Source organism: Hippoglossus stenolepis, chromosome 19 (genome assembly GCF_022539355.2).
Source record: "Hippoglossus stenolepis isolate QCI-W04-F060 chromosome 19, HSTE1.2, whole genome shotgun sequence".
NCBI lineage: Eukaryota > Metazoa > Chordata > Actinopteri > Pleuronectiformes > Pleuronectidae > Hippoglossus > Hippoglossus stenolepis.
In genome coordinates this window covers 3972787-3994615 of record NC_061501.1, presented here as the reverse complement: position 1 = coordinate 3994615, position 21829 = coordinate 3972787, and the positions used below count along the sequence as shown (strand labels likewise).

Below are 21829 nucleotides of genomic sequence, written 5' to 3'. Positions count from 1 at the left end.
GATCCATCTGCGAGAGCAAATAAACATGAGCTCTCTGATTGGGCAGGTTTCCAGGCGACCTATTTTACTCACCCTTGCACCTCTTTTCAGCTGTTCAGGGAAGAACCAAAGTGTTTTGCATTTCCCTTCTCAGCAGAATCCTAACCCGATTGGCCTCAGCGACGCTCCCATTCTCCCTTTCCCTCATTATTGCCTGCATGGTCCCTGATTTTGTTTGACTGTATCTTTCTTACCTTCTCCTTGTCCCTCCCCCCTCCCTCCCTCCCTCCTCCCTCCCTCCCTCCTCCTCTCTCTCCGCATGCTGATCCTTTTATTTTGTCCCTGCTGAGAGATGACTGGAATTTCTCATCTGGCTGAGAGAGTGATTTTAACTTTCTCCTCTGCCCTTGCTCACTTTATTTCCACTCCCATCCACTCAGCCTGCACGCTTTTCTCCCCCCACTTCTCTCTGACGCTCCACGACACTTTCTTTGGCTCCCCACTCGACTGTGTGAGCCAAGGGAAGGCAGCACTCTCCTGGGACACTAGAACTATTCTGTCTCTTTTCCCTCTTCTCTGAGCCTGGGACGCGCATTCTGCAGCATGCAGCAGGACACTTTGCTCCCATCTGTATAGTGAGGATGGGGCCTAATTTGCTTGCCTTGGCTAATGAGCTTAGTCAGTGCTGAGCAGCTTTTAGCCCTGCAGGTTGCTGTAGTGGCCACTGGCTAAGGCTCAGTGGTTAGCGGGAGGAACCAGAGCGGAGGAGTGGATCGGAGAAGGGGGCAGAGCTGCAGCCACAGCTTCACCACTCCTCTGCTTGCCTACCAGGACCACCTCTACTTGTGCCGACACTGCGGCTGGGACATCTCTTTCTCACTCCCTTCCTCTCTCCCTCCCTCCTCTGCCTCACTACCTGACTCCCTCCTCTCTCTCTGTCCTGAAGCAGCGACACAGTGTCTTTGTAGCTGCATCACTTTTTAAGCAGCTGCCCCTCTTTCTAGCCTCTTCATCTCTTTCTCTTTCTTTTCCTTCTCACCCTCTTCCCCCTCACGTTGTTGCCAAAATGTATCGGAACCCGTGGATCTCGAATTACCTGACTCATGTCAAGTTTTGCGGCCAAGGTAAGGCAGCGACTCTCGGGGCTCTGGGGCTCAGTGCAGAGCTGAGATTTGAAACAGGGACTGGAGGCTTGGGGACAGGTTACTGGGTGACTGGTTGTGGATGTGGGGAATCTGAGCTGTTGAAAGTTGGCAAGCAACAAACTGCAGACTCCCTTCCTCTGTGCTCACTGCCCTGCTCTCCACTCAGCTGTCCTTGCACTGCAGCTGTAGCCTCCAAGGACACTACGTAGCACAGATAACGGACTCTTTAACAGTGCGGGGGGCTGTTGTAGGGATGCAGCTATTTCTGTGCTGTTTCTATTTGCACAGCTACTTAGGACTCAGTCTTTTATGCGATTTATATACGTTTACAGTTGATGTCATTGATGATGTATGTGCAGAGCAGCTTAACGTGAAGAATCACTTAATTTAATCACAGCTTTCAAGTTTTAATTTCATGTAACCAAATGTCCGATTATATAAACAGAGGTTCAACCAGCCAGGCAGCCCAAAGTCTTACTACCCATTTACAGTAGAGTTTAAAGGGCAACATTTTGTGGTGAAATTCATTCATTGCAATGGAATTGCTATGATCAGCGAATTTGATCACATTGGCGTACACAATTTCCCAGGCGTGAAAACACAGTACGTGGGGTGCGAGTTTAAGTCGAATGAGTTTAACACGCCAATTTGCACCATGCATTGACCAATGGCAAACCAGGCAGTGCATCCTTGAGGAAATGGAGACCTGGAGTCCAGAGAAAATGAAATCAACCCTTACAATCTAATTTGCTTGTACATATTTTCCTCCTAGCAACAAAGCTAATTACTTTAAAATTGCTAAATGACAGTGAGCATAAACTTTGTTTAAATGCCTTACAGCTCAATATTTATCTTTGTCCTTGTTGTCTCTCCTCTTGAATGAAATGAAGCACAATCCAGATTATCCTATAAACGGCTGAGATAACATTAAATAAAAACGATTGTGATAGACATATGTGATGAGCAGTGTATTCCAGATTACTAGTGTGATCCCCAGCTCCATTGATTCATTACGTCATAACTACTTATTCCACAAAGAGGCATGGACTCATTTTGCTGTGTCATTGCCCAACTTTTGAAACCCAGTTGTACTGTATTTAGTCCACAACACAACATTGAGTCTAAATGAGCAAAGGAAACACTTAATATGATAAAACATATTTATGGTTAAATTGATTCTTAATTGGCTAATTCATAGATTATGTAATCCAGCCCTAGCGTGCACAGCTGTATGATTATGCACCAGGTCCACGTAGGCTCCTCTTTTGAGTGTTTCTCATTCCCACCCTCCTCTGTAATAGTTTCTGAGTGAGAGCCGAGTGTTGAGAACTGGCTTCTCCACTTAACTGGCTTGGAGTCCACAACAGGTGGCTCACAGTTTCTGGCTTTTATGTGAGCGTGGAGTCTGAGGAAAGGTGTGTGTGTGTGTGTGTGTGTGTGTGTGTGTGTGTGTGTGTGTGTGTGTGTGTGTGTGTGTGTGTGTGTGTGTGTGTGTGTGTGTGTGTGTGTGTGTGTGTGTGTGTGTGTGTGTGTGTGTGTGTGTGTGTGTGTGTGTGTGTGTGTGATTGTTTCATGGGTTCGATGTGGCAGAGTTACTGTCCTTTGCTCAGAATTGAATTTCAGACTGAGCTGCTTGTATACTCATTAATGTTAGTGTTAAAAGCATAATTGCCTTGTTGTCTGGTTCTCACCTAATTTCTGATTCTCCATCTGTTTTTGAATGCTTAATACTTCTTAAGCCCCTCTCAGTGAGGCTTGGTTACAACTCGCTGCAGGCGGCGTGAAGGCAGAATAGGTGGGTGTCTGTTATGGGGGTGTTTAGACTCACACATGCGTGCTTACACATGCGTATGTGGTGTGATGTAATGTAGACAGTTAAAGAGTGACACGCTTCCTTTTGGGCATGCTGTAATCCCAGGAATCAAAGTTAATCCTGTATCTCAACTTGGACACATGCTCAGTCCCTGATGCTACTTTGGTTACCACACACACACACACACCGGGTGCTTTTGTGTGATGAGACATGATGTCAGCACTGCTGCTTGATTGACACCCACTTCAAGTTTCATCTGAGCCCCTATTTGTTTGTAATTTGTTAAAGCTGTGAGGTTTGACCTTAGCCTCCGGTTAAAGTCAGGTTTACCAGAGTGGAGCATTCCCAAAGGTTCCGCTTCTTTTTGTACATACAGAGTTAGTCTTTTTGCTTCACACCTTTTGATACCTTCACATAAAAGGCTCTCCTCACTTCAGAGCCTCAATGACACTCCACTGAATCATTAAAACATTTCATCCCCATGTTTTATCAGTGTCGAGCCGCTTTTACAGCCCCATCGACACACACAGGGCATGTTGCTGAGGAATTCCTGGCGCATGCCCTCGCGGCTATAGCTGCCGTAGCGTTTCTGTAGATTACAGCTAGCATCAAAGGCTCGGTGACACCTGTGATCATTGTGGAGGCTTTTATGCCTGTTTCTGGTGAGGGGAGGGGGGGGGCACATGCCACTATGTATAGGCTGTATGAGGTGTAAAACGAGTCCAGGTCTGTGTTGTTGAGAACTCAATATGTTAGAGCCAACAATAGCCTCAGACAGCTGCCCCCAGGGAACTAAAGCTTTTATTTCTTCATGCTAGCAGTTAATATACCTTAACATTGGCATCTGGTTTTGTTTCACATTCTTACTTTAAGGTCAATTCTGGTATATGTCAACTTGGGTGTCACTCATATGTATCTTCTAATTCCAAGAATCTTTCCCTACGTGTATGTAGTTGGAACACATACCTCATGAACCATTTTTCTTGTCGACTTCACACTTGGCATGCGTATTGATTGTTAAGGGCCCAAGGAAGTGCAGTGTCAAATTTGGTGCGTTTTGGAAAGCGCAATATTTCCAATATTAATAAACATTTGAATAAAAAGGGAACCAGTGTGCCGTAACAGTGCTGTGATGTCATTTACAGCAATATCATGTTCACGACAAAAATGGAATTTACAACTGATTCTCTAGTTCAGGCTTCTTTGTACTGCATGAGTCAAGCTTCACAGAACTTTGAATGAACAGGTGAAGAGCTCTTTTTGCAGCAGTGGCTTTATGGTTCTGCAGCAGTCGGCTCAATTACTGCAGGTCAATTTAAGTTTCAGGAAAAAAGCTGCAACCGTCATTACATATTAGACCTTTAATGACTAATGGTCAGGAAAACATTTAACTCATCAACAGCATTGTAGAAATTTAGAAATGCAAAGATATGTTGACTGGGGTCAGGAGCTTGCAAACTTTCAAAAACACCTGAGATTAAAGAAGTCACGTGTTTGGCCTAAAATATACACATTATCTAGTTCACAGGAAAACCCTACCAGTAACCCTAACTGTTGTAGCACACTGTAATACAACTGTACTACAACTACAACACCATAAGTGGACCCCTCATTTATCATGTAGGGGCATTCACTGAAAACTGCACCAGTGTGCACTTTATCAGTTTATTTTTGCAATGTGAAAACTTGCACACATTAACCATCTTGTCACATTTGCTACTACTTCTATAGCACATAAGTCATATCTATGAAGAACCACAGCCTGATAGGAAAAAAAATGATTTCCAATATTTTTACAATGGATGCTGTGAGTACCACGTTGTGATGATTGATTGACAACTAGAGTATCAATGGCAATTAATGGTTCACATCGACCAGTAATATGAGAATAAGGCCGATGAATACCAGACCTTCTCTTGCAAGTCTGTTTTGAATCTTTTTCTGCCCTTGGACCAGAATGATACAATTTCGTCTAAATTTGCACCAATCAGATTCATGATCTCCTGAAATCTAAACGGACCATAAACAAATTGTTGGAATCAGGAGAACTTACTTTTGCAGTGAAAGTATCTGAGATCTCAGTCTTGGATTAATGTATAAATCTGCTTAGAAATAATACAAAAAATGTCAGATGTTGCCTAGTAATTGTTATCATTAGTTTAATAGTTTTTTCGAAACCATTTTAATCTATCCGGAAGAAAAACACAATACATGACACCCAACTGGAGTAAAGGATGAGAAGCTGAAGGTGAAATGTATATGGTAATTTCTGTGGTGATTCAATTTTTAAATGAAGCTCAAACAAAACCAGTTTTAAAGTTGCAGATATGGATACAGTAGGTGTTGATGGCAAAATTAGTACCCACAAAGTGGAGATTTAATTTAATATGCCATGGTCTATAATAAATGATACCTTCACTTGTTCAGATATTCAGGATCGCCCTTGAAGGCTTGCGAGGAATGAGCTGTGTTTTCACGAGCCGTATTTCACCCAGCTGAAACAATATGAGACTATCCCCGAACACACGCAGGCACACTGCCCTCTGCAAATAAGCCTTCTTTCTTCTCCAATGGTGTTTTTGCTTAAGCGGAAGGGATTTAAAGCATCAACCCAAACATCCTTAATAAGGACTAACAAGTCTGGAAACTTGTGGGGGGTTATGGGTGGGTGACCTCAAGGGAGAGGTTAGGGATTTGGGTGGGGTGGGGCGGGGCGGCGGGGGTCTGAGTGTGTCACGTGGCCCTGAGGTGAACTCGCAGGGGCTGGAAGTGGGACCACATGTTTGTCCTGAAAGCGCACAGCTCTGACCAGGCTGAGGTCTGAGGTTCAGCCAAAACCGCACATTTAAGGGTTTGGAGTCAATAAGCGAAGCAGGCGTCAACATTCCTGAGAGGGATGCGCCACAGAACTGGAATTCCTCGCGAGACTGTTTATGATGCTTAATACCCGCTAATGCCTCTTTTCTTGGTAATGAGGCTTTATTTCTTTGTAGGCAGGTGTTTATGTCACTTTTTTTCTTGTTTACGGTCTGGGGGCCATTTTCCTAATAGATACCAGACTTTATTAGACTTTAAAGCCTTGTGTCTAATTGAGTTTTATCGCATAGCTGCAGAAGAGTGTTTTTGTGAGGTTTCCGGATATTGGAAAGTGTCTGTCTCTCCGTGCTGTCTCCTATCTGTATTCATGGTGGGTGTAAATGCTGCCCAGCGTCAATGATGTGCTTGGCTCCTCCTGGCGCCGTTCCAGCTTCTTTGCTTCTGCATCCTTGACGTGTCATCAGACTTTACAGCTCTCAGGCAGTGACACACAGGCTGTCACCCCTCCATCAAGCAAGCTATGACCTCATGCGCAGCACACAGACATGACATTTAGGATGGAGACAGTCGGTGTCTCTGGCTGTAAGTGTCGAGATGATTTCTGAGTCTGTTGCTGTTTGTGTGGGAGGGTGGGGACGGAGGTTTGAGGTTGGAGGGGTACAAGCCCTTTAACTGCACAGATCACTTATGTTTTGATGTGATTCACTCAGGCAGGCAGATTATTGTTTTCCACATCATTTGTTTTCTCTGTGGAAGTCCACTTAATTAATGTGGGTCTGTGCCAAAGGCCTGCAGACATGCTGGCTGCTTCACCGTGAGATGCCTGGTTGCAATGTTTGTCTGGTCATTAAAAGTTAAAGGTTTTGCTGGATTTAATGAATGAACCGTGCAACATGACTGAATGTTACTCTTTTCTTCTGCCCACAGGACTTGGGAGTGAGTCCCCTATAAAACTAAGCAATCCCAGGTTGCTACAGAAGAGAGCTTTGAGGTAATGTAAACTAAAACACTTGTTGTGTTAACACATTTTCACAGATTTCCATTACAATTGTCTTAGATCACTTTGCTAAAGACCTGGCAGGTAAAAAACAACCTTGGTCTTTATAATAGATAATTTCAATATGAATGATGTCATGTGTACGATTTTGACATCAGATCAAAGGCACAGTGAAATGTGCATTTGAAAATTTAGCAGACATGAAAACTACACTGCTGAGATAAACCATGATATAGTACAACAGCCGACACATTTCTTCCAACAAGGTTGTCTTATTTTTCTTTAAACAAAAATCTATTGCATCTGGATGATTTTCAAGATGTTAATGTAAATACCAAAAACAAATGAGATCCTCTCTGGGTGGATACATTGATACTATATTTACAAGGCCGCCACTATTGGCTATTGATCTTATTCTGACTAAGACCTGATGATGATGTTTAAATGGTTCATATTCCTTTTTATATGTTACAGAGTGTAGCCTGGTTATGAGTCACATCAACATTCCCGCCAGAATTTAAAAACCCCAACCTGAAATAGTTACAATTCTACTGTATACCCTCATTATCATTCTCAGTTTTCTTTTGTCTGCTTTTGTTTAAGCAGTTAGTGAATAGCCATATATCAATGTCGCAAAATGCTGAGAAAACTCAGATAGGATGTTACGCTGCGGTTATGACACAAACATGTCCACATAATGTGACCAAGATTGGAATACTCCACATTTGATTATTCTGATGCAGTGTGGTGACCTGTCTGAATTGTTAGGGAATTTGATTAATCTCCTGTCTGATTCTGACAATCTCCTGTTGCATTTTTCATTTCTGAAAGGCAAACTCTGGAGAATGCCTGGACCCAATTTTCTAAAAAAAATGTCAGAGTTCATGTCTGAAAACGGCTTAAAAGAGTATGAGATGAGCCCTTAGAAGTGTCATCACATGCTAATCAAGACAACAGATAACAACCATAAATCTATTTACTGTAGATTTGACCTATAGAGATAAAGCCCTATCCTGGACTAAAACTAAACTGTAAGGTGAAACCATTAGACACGTTTAGAACAGGACTGTGATTATGGAAACAAACTGATAAGGCGTTTGTGTTTCTCACAAGGCTAATACACAAGCTTATTGCGAAAGTAGCAGATCGGCCCACTCACTGTGCTCCTCTGCAGTGTAGAACCTCTCTGCTGCATCATTAGCAGGATTGCTCCGCATCATGTTGTTGGCTGTGTGTCAAATAGTCCATCATGCACACACCTTAGTCTCCATTTGGGAAGTTTCATTTACGGCAGTGAGGATATCGAAACACCTAGTTAGTGCCAAACCGAGAGAGTGTGGCTTTGACTTGGAAACACTTTGTGTTAAGAGATCACATTTTGGTAGATATTTACTCCCAACAACAGATGCTGTTATGATTAAAAAGGGATCTACTATGTCCTCGTGTATCAGTGTGTTCACAACACTGTGGTCGCCGGAATGGACAAAACCACAAAGTCATGTTTCCCCAATTCTTGAGCATTTCTTCGTATCATTAATACGCTGCCAGTTCTTTTATAGCTGTGTTGCAACAAAGCGGTTTTGAATCAAATCCATAAATGACTCCAGCATGTTTCTGAGAGGGAGTGGGGTATGTGACTGAGGCAGCTGATGTGATTGCTCAAAACCTGCTCATCGTGTCTAGATAAATATGAGAGGGATTTTAAACTTTAAACTGCATTGTTTGGATGATTGTTTGTGTATGTGTCCTCATCCATAATCAACTGGTTGATGGACGAGACTCTTGAGCATCATTCAAACCCAGCAGTGTTTTAATGATATGAATGCCTGTTTGATCAGATTCAGATTAATTCAGTGGGACCCATTCAACTGTCGGTCTATAAACAAACTTAGTTTCCCACAGCCCAGTTCTGTTTCACAACAGTTGGTATTTTTCTTGCACCCCTCAGCTTTCAGAAAGAATTCTCCCTTGACGAAAAAGACGACCCTGCCAAAATCACCAAGGATATAGATGTTAGTCTCTTGGCCAATCTCCCCAAAGGTGAGTAAGTTTTTTTTTTTTTTATAACTGCCTGCTTGTAAATGACCCTCATAATGGCAGCCTCTATAAAACCAATTTTTCTACAAGCACAGTTCTGATATGTTGAACATTATGGATTATACTTTTTCTATAGGATCCATTTTATTAAAAATGTAGGACCTATAAAGAGATATGGTCCTATTGAGGTTTGTGAGTCTGTCATGTCCGGCTGGGTGGTGGAGGCTGTTAAATAGTTTGATGAGGTGTTGAACGCCACTTTTGATCAGTGTTTGAAAGGTTCTGAGTTTTGCCGTAAGAAGGGATGATTGGATAAAATCAAAAGTCAAATCTTTTATTTTGTGGCGGTTAACCCAGATGAAAAGCTCTACCATTTCTTGTGAAAACGTTTTGGATGTTGAAACATATTTGCATGAATTTGAATGTTTCTATGCCAGGTCAGTGGTCGGACTTCTTTTATTTCTTTTGTGTTTGAAAATTAAAACCTTCTGTAGCTCACCAAACTGTTGGTTGCTTTGTGGGTAATGTAAGCAGCAGGTTTTGACAAAGAAGAACAATGTGTGGTATATAAAAGAAAATATCTCTGGTTCTGCTCCATCTTCTTCTTTTTAATTGTCTGTAGAAGCCACTAATAAGACAGATGTGTTATTCTTATTGAGCTGTAACATCTTGTTTTTTTATTTCTCCTTTAGTCTCTGAATTGAGGAAACGATTTGAAGGCATCACCGCAAGCTCAAGTGACTGGGAAATGAACAGGTAAGAATGTGAGGATATGTGTATTAAAAACGTGAGGAAGATAATAATATATTAAAGTTTGACTCCTTCCTTCCGTCCGTGTGCGTGTGTGTGTGTGTGTGTGTAGAAAGGAGCGTATTGCTCGGCGGTTGGAGGGCATAGAGGGTGAGGTCAATCCATCGCTGCTGCCTAGCTTGGTGGCCAACCGGCTTTTAGAGGAGGATACACCACGATACACCAGGGCCAATGACCCCTTTGAACCCTGTGGTGGTGAGACATGTTCAGACCTGCGTCATCATCTGTCTCCTCTCTGTGCTTGTATGGGTATAACTCCCTCGTTGGCTTAACTCTCTGTCTTCTAGTTACAGTTCAGCGATATGGTGTGGAGGGATATGAAAGTCCAGAGATGCAGCTGGCGGCCCCGGAGCGACAGTCCAGAGCTCGATGTCGGCCTGACCCTCAGTCCTCCATCCACACAGAGCCGATCTTCAGTTCAGGCTCCACCACCAGTGGTCCCGAGCTGGAGTCCAAGGCTGAACGCATCGCCCGTTACAAGGCGGAACGGCGTCGGCAACTGGCTGAGCGCTACGGTATCTCCTTGGATCAGGAGCCCGACTTGGACTATCCCTCCCGCTACACTCGCACCCGGAAGGAGTCAGAAGGCTCGGAGAGGAGAAACCGAGAGGAGTGTGAGGGGGAAGAGGGGAGAGATATCACCCTGACCTCCTACACCGGCACATCTGCCACCAGCCCGAGGTCTGGACGCACAGCACCACACCACAGCCACGCCGAGCCGAGCTATGAGATGGGTCGGACCAGGGTGGACTCTTTCTCAGAGAGGGAGAGGCTGATGAACCTGGAGAATCAACGGAGGGCCCCTCCTCCTGAGCCTCCATCCTCCTCATACATGGATGTGACACCATTATCCTCAGCTGCCAGGGTGCCCCCCAGGGACAATGCAGTCACAGGAATGCCACCTAGTTCACCGAAGCTGAGCAGGCACCCTTCCCTCTCCTCGCCTAAACATGGTGCATCTCCTGGAGACCTGTTCATTGAGCAGCAGGCCCACAACATCCTCAGCAGACAGGGGTGAGTGGGTGTAATGTTTCTTTTTGTCCTCATTGTTTCATATGCGTATTTTTCCTCCATCTTGGAAATTAAGAAACAGTAGATATGAGGTTGTTCTGTAAAAATCAGTCTGTTCTGTATTTGATTTCCCATTAGCAGGCTATACCCTGCTTGGGTCACGACCCCAGCTTCCCTTCAAATCCATATACACAGGGTTTGAACATAGTGTCCATGTTGGTCAGAACACTGCTGTATCATTCTCTTTAAGAGATGGATTCGCTGTGACAGCGTTATCCATCGGACTGACTCTCCCACCCTCTATCTCTGTCTCTATTCTCATCCACACATGTCCAAGGTCGTCCCGTTTGCAACAACTGTGGCGGGTCAGGCAACCTGAGCTTGTTCTGGAACAATCTTTGAGCTCGCACACCAACTCCCACTGAGACCAACAGCCGGGCTCACACTCAAAATACACAGGCAGATTAATACAGTGTGTTGGTCTGTTATGTTTCGATTCCAGAGGTTTCAGGTGGATCTGTCGAGAATAGTGAATCGCTGTATTGTTTTAAATTCCCAAAGGAAATTTGGTCAAGTTGTTTGTTGTTTTGTTAGGATGAGGGATTTCCAAGTGAAGTAAAGCTCCAGCTCTGTAGCTAACCCCACATTCTTAAAGAGAATTGCATCTATTCAAGCAGTTCACCAATGACTGTTTTTACATGAGCTCCAGTATCCTGGTTATTATCCATTCTTTATGTATTCCGTTTTTGTGTTTAAGCACGTAAACGCCATATCCTGATTTCAGTATCCTGGATGAGCCCTTATCCCAGTTTGGAGAAACACGATTTTACTGCCTGTGGTACTCCATAAGTAACCAGGATACTGGTGCATATATATATACATCCTGGTTTCCGACCACCGCTGAGTACCTGTTCAGGATTGGCTTCAGCCAAGTGCCAAGACTGCCAGGTTCTTACGACATTATGGCACAGTTCACACAAAATATTATGGCCACTCTCCTAAGAAGACTCAGGTCTACTTGGTTATCACACATAATGTTAAACAGACCCACGGTCCAACTGACGTGGATCCAAACCCGTAAGGGTCTCGGGTCCCACAGTTCATGTGGACCCGTGAAGACCTCTCGTTCAGGGTTCAACTCCATTGGAGGAACATCACTTTTGCCCTGTGGCATCTTAGTGTTTTAATTTTTTCTTGACACATACACAAACACACGGCTTTTTGTGCAACGAAGGATTAAGCCAAAATGTCCTCATCCTCATGTGATGAGGCTTTGTCTTCCCATTGTCCACGTTCAGCTCCAAACGTGTGTGTGTGTGTGTGTGTGTGTGTGTGTGTGTGTGTGTGTGTGTGTGTGTGTGTGTGTGTGTGTGTGTGTGTGTGTGTGTGTGTGTGTGTGTGTGTGTGTGTGTGTGTGTGTGTGTGTGTGTGTGTGTGTGTGTGTGTTCACTGGTTACATGTGGCCATTTATTACCAGTATTCACTGCTTCACTGTAGCAGTGGTATTCATTATCCAGATCACAGTAGTTTCTTTGCTTTGTGTGATGTGGCAAAACACGAAGAGGACCACATTTTTAATAAACTGGAATTATCCTTGCATTGATCTAGTCAATACTAAGTAGCATGACTACATTAGTACTTAGTAGTTAGTACATGATTGTAAACATGATGTATGCTTATTGTTAAACTGGCCTTTTCCCAACAGAATGTTTTTAAAATAAGGCCAGAGACCAAGATGATATTCTTCAAAAAGTACAGTTGAGTATTTCAATCATCTGTTTTTATAGATCCTGAGATGCTTTTCTATGAAAAGTGTTAGTGGTTTCATCCAAAGCAGATTGACTCATTGCTTCTGGAGACGGTTGGCACTAAGGAGTGTTTTGGCTCAACTACTGAAAGCGTAGATAGTATCTGCAGCACATGCACATCTTTATATCTCTGTTCCTTATGCCTGATGTACAAACCCAGCCCAGATTTCGACCCTGCTGTGGTAGTCTGCTGTTACTACAGACCAGATGAAGATGATTCTAGATCTGTCGGCCATGCTTCTCAATCTTTCTCTGCTCCTGTCTGCATTGCCCTCTCTCGTTGTTTTTCTGTCCATCTCTGAGGTTTTTAAGACTTGGCCAGTGTTTGTGTGTCTCTGGTGCAGGGAAGGTGTTGTGTTACCAGGCGGCTCAGTGTGACTCCACAGTCAGATCTCTGACCCACAGCTGGGCTTGATCAAGACCAGTGAGGCCTGAGAGGAGAGAAGTAAATAGGAGAGCGTGTGGCTTTAACTTTTCTCAGGGTATCTGAAAGTCCTCAGACAAGTGTGACGTGAACTGGCAAATGTTAGGATTTAGTGCAGAGGCCAACAAAGGTCATTCTTCTTTTTTTCTTAGAATGACATAATAAATATTTTAAAAGAACGATTGTCTTTTTATGATTAGCTGTTGCCATTAATTTGATATTTTGAAGAGAACCAACAACTAAACCGTCTGTGCTGTGGTGAGAGCTCATTCAGAAAGTATTCAGATGGTCTAGGTCTATGAGCAGCTGTTTTCAGGTCTCGCTAAAGAGATTTGGTTCAAGTCAGGGCTCACTCTGGGACATTCAAAGAGCTGTCCCTAAGCCACTCCTGTGTTGTGCTTGAGGGTCGCTGTCCTTTTGGAAGATGAACCTGATGCCCAGTCTGAGGTCCTCGGTGCTGTGGACCAGGTTTCCATTAAGGATATATCTGTACTTTGCTCTGTTCAGCTTTCCCCATGTCAAATTATCATACTTTTGGGCTGTAGCATCACAGATGTTACAGATGGCATACTGTTTAGATTAACATGGAGCTGGAAAATAACTTCAAAACAACATGAGAACAGTTTCTCGGTGACCTATATTAAGGGAGATATGGCCAGTCAAAGTAATAGCCCCCCCCCCCCAAATAAATAGTTCAAACTTGGTTAGCCCATATATTTTCTTAAGAAGGATCTGAGACACATGCAATTTCTGTTCATGAAAAAATCCATTAAGATCTGTGACGTTGTGGTCCAAAAGTGGGATGCTTCCAACCCTCAAACCCTCTCCCTCCCTGTCCCTGCTGGGGACCAGACGGTTCAATCATGCTTTCATCAAGCCAGAAAGGCTGGTTTCTTTCAGTCTGAGAGTCGAGTGCTGTCATGTGTCTTTCACTGAGGAGAGGCTTCTAATACACTTGCCTTGCCTTCTTAGAATTATGTAGACCACTGTGCCCTTGGAACAGTTGACCTTGTAATCTCTGCCAAAGAAGCAGACTTACAGATCCACACGACTGAATTGGACCAAAGCAGAAGTATAGTGGTCAAATTTTGGATATGTTACGTTACGATACACCATTTTGTCTTGTTGGTCGTGTTGGCACTGAATGCATTGTAAGTCGCTTTGGATAAAAGCGTCAGGTAAATGACATGTAATGTAAAAGCACAAAAATCCAAGTACAACTCCTCAACTCTCTACTCCTCTGTTCTTTCTGTGGTTATGGCTGAGGAGCATTCTCCTTAAATTTGTTGAACTCTGCTTTATGAAACAGTTCAGGCTGTTTGTGTTTATCCACCATCAAAGGTCAAGAATGACTCATTTGCCTCTAGACTCTAGTGGTGTGAGATGGCATTTCCTCTAAATATCTGCTGCAGTAAAGACCCTTATTAAGACCTCAGTTAGACAGTCAGTTGCTCCAGATCCAGTGCTGCATTGATAAACATAAACGAGTAAACATGTAAATTTGTTTTTTGTAGCAGTTGCTCTTCATCTCTGATGTTTCTTTTGGGTGATGCTTGTCCCAAAACCATAATAACAATGAAATGTGGCCAAGCCCATTCTCACTGTGGTCAAGCTACATGTGAAGTCAGTGGTGTGTGTAATGTAGTGGTACGACTGTGCGTGCTCCAAGAAAACAGCCGCAACACTGAATCTAGACTATTACCATACCAACCCACTCAATCCCTCACTCTCATGTCTCCTGCTGGGTTTTCCACTGGTGCAGTGCGAGGGCGTTACTGAGCACCGATTGGTTCCTGCAGACCGATGCTGAGGGCGACACACACTCCCTCATCAACTGGCCATCGAGGTATACACCCAGGCTGGTTGTGTCCCCTCCGCAATGTCACCTCCCATTTCTCTCAACTTACCAAAACCCATCAACCTTTCCCTATTTTTTTAATAATCATCTCTTACATTTGCTCAGTTTGGGTCCTGTATTGATTAGAAGTGTTTGAGCTTTTAAGCTGACCTTGCATCATCCATCATTCTTCCTCCTCATGGTCACAAGCTCATTTCACCTTTTATTTTGGACCATAACTTCATTTGTCATGCACATATTGCTGTGTTCAATTTAATCCCCATTGTGAAAACAAATGTTCTGACCTTACATGAGTGACTTTGGGTTTGGAGCCTGTGTTTAAAGTTTGCATCTTCCACCCTGTTTTTTCTTCAGTTCTCTTCTTAGATATAATATGTTTTTGATAATGTTTTAACTTGAGTTAAGTACAATTGAGATGATTTCGATGCAATCTGACTTATATTCATATCTCTGGTATCCATCACCATCCGCACGCTGTCTTATACTTTATATCTTGTCTCATAATCATAACATTTGGAATTTTTTTTGCTGTTTCAAAGTAATCCAGTCATACTTGTCTGTGCATCCATGGTTATATTGCAAACAGGAATTGCTAACAGCTAAATTGGTATGCTTTTAATTTGAAAATACAGTATTATATTGATGCTGAAAAGTGTAAACAAATATAGGTTAAGAAAATAGCCTACAGCTAATTTAATGACTCTTCGCAGCATTATGCTTTCGGCTTTCATCAGAAAACTAGGAACATGATTATCCTAAAATAGAAGTAAAATTAGAAAATAACAATAGGAGTTATGGGCCTTGTTGAAAATCTGTGGATGGTAGAAAAAAATTGGCATAACCCGTTTTTTTTTTATGAAAACTGTCCTATAAACATGTGGTTTATAACTACATGCAAACTTCTTTTTAGCCCAACCTATTGTGAAACTATCAACTTAAGGCGTATAGCCCCATAAATAAAGGGAGTGATAATTGAGCAAAAAAGTCTAATAAAATAATCATTGATACAAATGCAGCCCAGCATTTAACTTTCCAAAAAGCATTTAATGTAGAAACAAATACAAGAACATTGCATTTCAGTAAATAAAATGGGGCAAAGATTGTACAGGAAGATTATTCTACGTTAGAGATGAGTGCAATCATTACAATGATTGTAACACACACAGGCTGTGTCTATTATTGTAGTGTTAATGTTAACCAGCACTTTGTTTCCCTGAAGAATCAGAGTTAGGGACAGGCTTGCCAGGGAAGAGGGCCGCCAGAGGAGCCCAGAGCTGGGAAATGTTACAGATCCCCCAGTGCACCGCAGACAATATCAGCACCAGAGCCCATGTTACCACACAGATCCACCAGGCCTCCATCAGGTCCTTCAAACCCAGCCTCAGCTTACCCGACCAGGGCAACAGGAAGTTGCTGGATACCCAAGTTACCTCTCCATGGCCTCTGGTCCCACGTCCAGAGGCGGCCAGCAGCAGCAGGCTCCTGAGGACGAGCCTGAGGAGACAGAGGATGTGAAGACAGAGGGCCTCTTGAAAAGTAGGAAAGCAGTTCTTCCCTCAGAGATCCGCCGCAGGGAGAGGAGCACCGACGACCCACGGAGAGGAAGAGGGGAGGAGGACCTGGGGATGTCCAAGGTGCAGAGCCTCAGCCACGCCAGGGAGGCTGAGGCAGTGGATGTTCCAAGAGGCAGACACCGAGGCAGAGGCAGGCGAGAGGAAATTGAGCACCTTTCCCGTCTGCATTCAGTCGAGAGCAGGCCCAGAGAGAGGGAAAGTTCCTCTCATACCCACAAAGGGGCGACCGCAACCAATATCCAGCCCAGAGTGGCACATGCAGCCCTGGGAAGCTCCAGCACAGCCGTGAGCCACTCGGCTGGAGATTCACAAGGGCCCAGTCAAAGGAACCTGCAGCACCAGAACCACGACCTCCAGGAGGTCAAGCAGGGTGAAGGTTTCAGTAATGGAGAGGGCCTCCAAGACACACGGGTGTCTGTGTCCCAGCTCAGGCACTCCTACATGGAGAGCACCACCACTCCTCCAACCGGCCGCAGAAATGAGCTGTAGGTGGCAAAGTAAAATGTTGCAACGCCGCTACTCACTGGCTCGCTGGTGTGGAACTCAATGATGCTTGTCACCTAACATCGGCTGGCTACTGACTGACTAACATCAAAGGTCCAGTGTGTAGGACTCGGGGGGAATTTATTGAGAGAATATCATATTCATAATAATGTTTTCATGAGTGTCACCTGAAACTTATAATCCTTGTGTGTCTTGCCCAAGGACACTTTGGCAAGCACACTGGAGGAACTGGGCATTGATCGTCAACACCGGCCTACAATTGCACTGCCATGTTTCTACAGTAGCCCAGAATTCATAAACTGCTCACTTTACATTACCTGAGTGTGAGGAGTATTCACTTGGTTGCAAACGCCACCCTGGGATGCTAAACTAAAACCTACACACTGAACCTTTGCATCAAAGCACAATGCAGTGCTGCAGCGTAGAAAAAGCATTAATGTATTAATCGCTCAGCTCTAAACCTCTAAGCCTCCTAACAGTGTTAGTTTTTTTGTGGCTCTGTGGCTTATTCAGTTATTACCCGGGGCCAATGAACATGTGCATGCTTCAACTGTTAATAAATCTGCATGGCCTTGCTCACATAGTTGATTTAAAACCATGGGTGTGACTGAAGGGTCAAACCTGGGCCTCTGCTTTGAAACAATTCAATTTTTGCTTCCTGTCCCTCTCTCTTACTCTGCTGTATTTTCTCTATATTTTGGGTGTTGGTCCCTTACCTTGGTTGGTCCCTCCAGTGAGGTTGAGGGGGACCGGGCGCCCTCGGGCTACGAGGCCCCATGGAGAGGGGAAAGGGACAGGGGGCGCAGGCCCCGGCAGTATATCGATCCCGGGGAGAGTAGAAAGACCTCAGAGAGGTTTAGGACGCAGCCCATCACTTCTGCTGAGCGCCAGGAGACTGCTAGGTACGGCTCTGGACTCAAGAGTGCATGGCTGAGAGTGAGGAATGCTGGGAAATGACCACATGATCATGCATGTCAAAGAAATCATGAAATAATGTTAATCTTATAATACAGTTGTGAACTTGTGCTTATAAAGTATATTCTGTTTAGTCTACAATGAATGAAGTCCTTGAGCACATTAATGTCATGAGGTGGATCATAGTTCACCACACACGCACACACACAAGTGTAAAGTCCCGTTCTCCTTGATTTGGTCTCTGACTCTAACAACATTAACAAACAGTGAGGCTTAAAGGCCAAAGGTCCTCGACTGGGCCTTGGCAGTGGACATCACATGTGACCAATTACAGAAGCATGAATTGCCCTTTGTTGGTAATGACTCACTGAGACCATGGAACTGAACAGACTTCTGTAAAGCCATCTAATACTCCAACTTAGTGTGCTTACTGTTTCCATTTCCATTTCTTTCTCCTTCTAACACTGGCTGTCACATTTCCAGCATACCAGTGACGACCGCCTCTCCCTGCATCCCCTCACCACCTATGTGCCTGACTACTCACCAGCCTTTCATATTACTGTGTTATGCATGGCGGCAAGGATATCAGGAGATTTTTCTGACTCTTTATTTTCTGCCCTTTTTTAAAGGTCCTGTGTGAGTTCAGATCTTGCTTCCTCTGAAGGTAAGGAGTTATTTTTTGTTTCTGCAACTTGTCTCGACAAAGCTTTAAGGGCAGAAGTTGATTTTCAGAGTTATACACGTCCATCTGTCACAGAATTAAAACAGTTACTGGTTTAATGTTGTGACTGATCATTGTAATCTCTGTGGGCCTGTTCATCATTCATGTACTTATTCATACTTTTAATTAACTTCCATGACTAAATCAAAAATACATCAGCCACAGCACTTAAACCAGCTACTGGTTTCAATGTTGTAACTGATCAGTGTATATTATTGTGTAGTATATTATTTTATAGACTATAAGAAATTGTATATTGACATTTAGGATTTATTCCATCCAACCTACAATCGAATGTCCTGTACCATACATCATATAAAAGTAAAGCTCAGGCTCTACTGTAGCCTCTGACTCAAGTGTCGGTGAAATATAATTGATTTAACATGGTTAGTGGAACTATCAGCGTGGAATTATCAGTATGTTTGACTAATGAGATTGCTCGGCTGGGACTTGTTGCATAATTTTCATTGGATATAATGTTCATATTTGCAATGGTACAAGTAAAGCAGTTTTGTTAGGGGATAATGGATTATTTGGGTGTTCCAATTTTAGGTTGGAGGCTTCATTTTGATTTATGAGTTATATACTGAAAGTCAACAAACCTAAAACACTGCAGTAAGCGCTTATAAAGCAAAAGAATGTCACCAAAAACTGACCTGTAATTCACAGATACCAGCACAGCTCTCTGAGTAAATTGAATTTCTTCAGTCTCTTTTCTTGGGTTTTGCTGAGTTGAAGAGATCATGGTGATGTGTTAAAGAGGAACTACAGTTCTTTTCATCCTGGGCCCTATGTTTACAAATGTGGGCGTGGAAATGAACGGTACTTCTGGAACTTTTGGAATCGGTCCAGTAGATCACTTTCGTTGGAAGCTGCAATAACAGCTACAATGTAATCTTATGGGGCAACTGCGACAGGCCATGAATTGTCCCCTAAAAGTGTTGTTGTTGTTTTTTTCACCAATAAAAGGCTCAAATTCTTATTCTGGGTCTTTTCCTAGAGTCTGACAACATCACACTTGTCTCGCTCATCAACATGTCTGTTTAATGGACATTTCATGGACTGTCGCTGTTGCCCGTTTTGTGATTACATTGTAACCGCTGCCACAGTGTCACAGCTTCAGGCAGAGGCAATCTACTGAACCAATTCCAAAAGTTTTTGTAAGTGCCATTAATTTACACACACACATTTGTAAACATAGGGGCCAGGTTGAAAAATACTGGAATTCCCCTTGTAAGTATATTCCTCAGTTGCGTGTTAGACAGATCCTCTTTCTTAACTATATCAAGCAATATTGAAGGCATGATGTTACACTTACAAGTGAAACAACACAACCAAGATAATTATCTGCAGCTTCACAACTCTAGTCAGCAACAGATGATTGAAATGGGACTTTGCAGTGAACTCTAAGGACGGACATGAAGGGGTAGAGGCCAAATAACCCAAATCTCCCTTTTAAGGTCTTATGATGATTTTTTTTAATGGGAAAGCACAACATTAAATGAGTCTATAGAGTCTTGTTCCTACTGTAGCGCCTCTGAGGGCAGACCCCTCTCATCTGCTTCTTATAAGCAAACAGTCAGTCGGGATGATTTTTTGCACTGACGTGAACTGGAGGCAGCAGATCTCAGCTGGGCAGCGTCAATCATAGGGAATAGTTGCTTGGTGATGTCATGTCACGTGACTTGCAGGGCGAGAGCGTGTGTGCATGCAAGCAATGTCTCTCACACCTGTCCACCACTAGTGATGCCGGTCACATGGTTGAGTTGTTTGTCTTTGCTCGCAGTGATCAAACCAGATGGAGCTGGTGGTGATAATAATGGAGGTAAATATAATGATGAATAAGTCTAATTTTTTTGCAATGGATTATATATTTTACATATATACTCGATTATCTAGTATTATCTAATAGATGCATTATCTCTGACGCATCACAAGTGCTATTTTGTTGCATCTTGTTTTTAAAGTTTTATTTTTTTTTTTTTCAATTAAAAAATAATCATGAGACCTTAAAAAGGATATTTGGGTTATTTGGTCTCCACCCCCTCAAATTTGTTAATGGAGTTTTTAAAGAAAGCCACTGGATAGTCACATTTCAGTCTTTTGCTATTTGCTATTTTGTTGCATCTTGGAGTAGTTTTGGCCTTTAACAGTATATTTGCTGTTCCCCAAAGGTGAAAGCAGCAATAATTATAATAATAATTCTACCATTTTGGCGATATGTTCACTAAACACTGTCTCCCTTGTCTGTCCTTGTACAGTACATATTTTTACTTTTAACTGATAATGGCAGTCACCTCTCAATATTCTCAGTAATTGTATTAGCAGTGGGCCCTGGATTCAAGAAAAAATTCATTTCTAACAATTATCTGAAGTGACTGTTGCACATTTCATCACCTGCAGCCAGCCAACTATCCAGTTTCACATTCGCTCCAAGAGTAAATTTTTAAACCTTTTAAATGTTGCAATGAAGTCTTGTGAGTTAAAATCGTATCAGCATGAGTTTGTGCCGCTGCTTGTTAAGGGGCTTAATTTTTCATGGAGAAGTCATCCAAAGTCTCTCATGTCCAAATGTCTTCATCTCTTTCTGTCCCTCCCTCTGCAGCTGATGAAGAGAAACTCGATGAAAGAGCCAAGCTGAGCGTAGCGGCCAAACGCACTCTCTTCAGGGTGAGCTTCGACTATCAGCTGTTTGTCCTCTCACGTTGACAGATTCTGGAGAAATGTGCTCCAAGTCGAATCAAATCTTCACTGTGACGGTTTAGAGCTGTGGATTTGATTCAGTTTAATCTCTGGCAGAGATTTAATTGAGAACATTTCACTCCGCATTTGTGGAAATGACCCCACACATGCTTTATAGTCTCGGTTGTCAATGGAGAGCTGTGATATGATCCCAATGAGTTTATTCATCTGCATTTAGTCTCTGTTATAAGGATTATCCCACTGGTGTTGAGGTGAGGTGAAATATTCCCCTAATTTATAATAGTATTCCATGTTTATCTGTATGTTTCCATCCAGGAACTGGAGAAGAGCATCGATGGCGGAGCTCCTAAGCCTCGATCCAGGAATGCTGCTGTGGACAGGAGACTGAGACGGACACTAGACCGATCCAGAACTCAGCCCGTCACCACTGAGGAAGTCGTCATTGCTGCTACGTAAGTTAATAATAATCTAAAGAAGGCACATTAACTTATTTCCACACCATTGTATTATGCTATAAAGGGTCAGTTCACCTAAATCACAAAACATTTTTCTCACTAGTCTAAGCTGTGTCTTTTCAGTCAAATCATTGGTTTTATTTGTGCAGATTTTCATAGATTCGTTATCCAGTAAATTCTGTAAAGAGGTTTTTGTAGTTGTTTTTTTAAAAAGTATTTTAAATAGAATTCTGTTTATATGTACTTTATTAGGGTGGA

General features: G+C 43.0%; 1 protein-coding gene across 6 annotated transcripts in view; it reads left to right on the top strand.

Annotated features, from left to right (window-relative positions):
* The first annotated feature begins 360 nt into the window (after positions 1-360).
* The window catches only part of svila (supervillin a), a 48745-nt gene continuing 27276 nt past the window's right edge, over positions 361-21829 (top strand). For 4 of the 6 annotated variants that reach the window (XM_035142821.2, XM_035142818.2, XM_035142820.2 and 1 more), the window contains exons 1-13: positions 362-1103; positions 6682-6745; positions 8700-8791; positions 9481-9544; positions 9651-9793; positions 9886-10612; positions 14604-14687; positions 15919-16758; positions 17512-17679; positions 18322-18356; positions 20200-20238; positions 21019-21083; positions 21432-21568. In XM_035142821.2, coding sequence (XP_034998712.2) covers positions 1046-1103; positions 6682-6745; positions 8700-8791; positions 9481-9544; positions 9651-9793; positions 9886-10612; positions 14604-14687; positions 15919-16758; positions 17512-17679; positions 18322-18356; positions 20200-20238; positions 21019-21083; positions 21432-21568 — 2516 coding nt within the window. In that variant the 5' untranslated portion in view covers positions 362-1045. Of the gene's footprint in view, positions 1104-6681; positions 6746-8699; positions 8792-9480; positions 9545-9650; positions 9794-9885; positions 10613-14603; positions 14688-15918; positions 16759-17511; positions 17680-18321; positions 18357-20199; positions 20239-21018; positions 21084-21431; positions 21569-21829 lie in introns of all 6 variants that reach the window. The other 2 variants (XM_035142815.2, XM_035142817.2) reach the window with 2 other exon arrangements.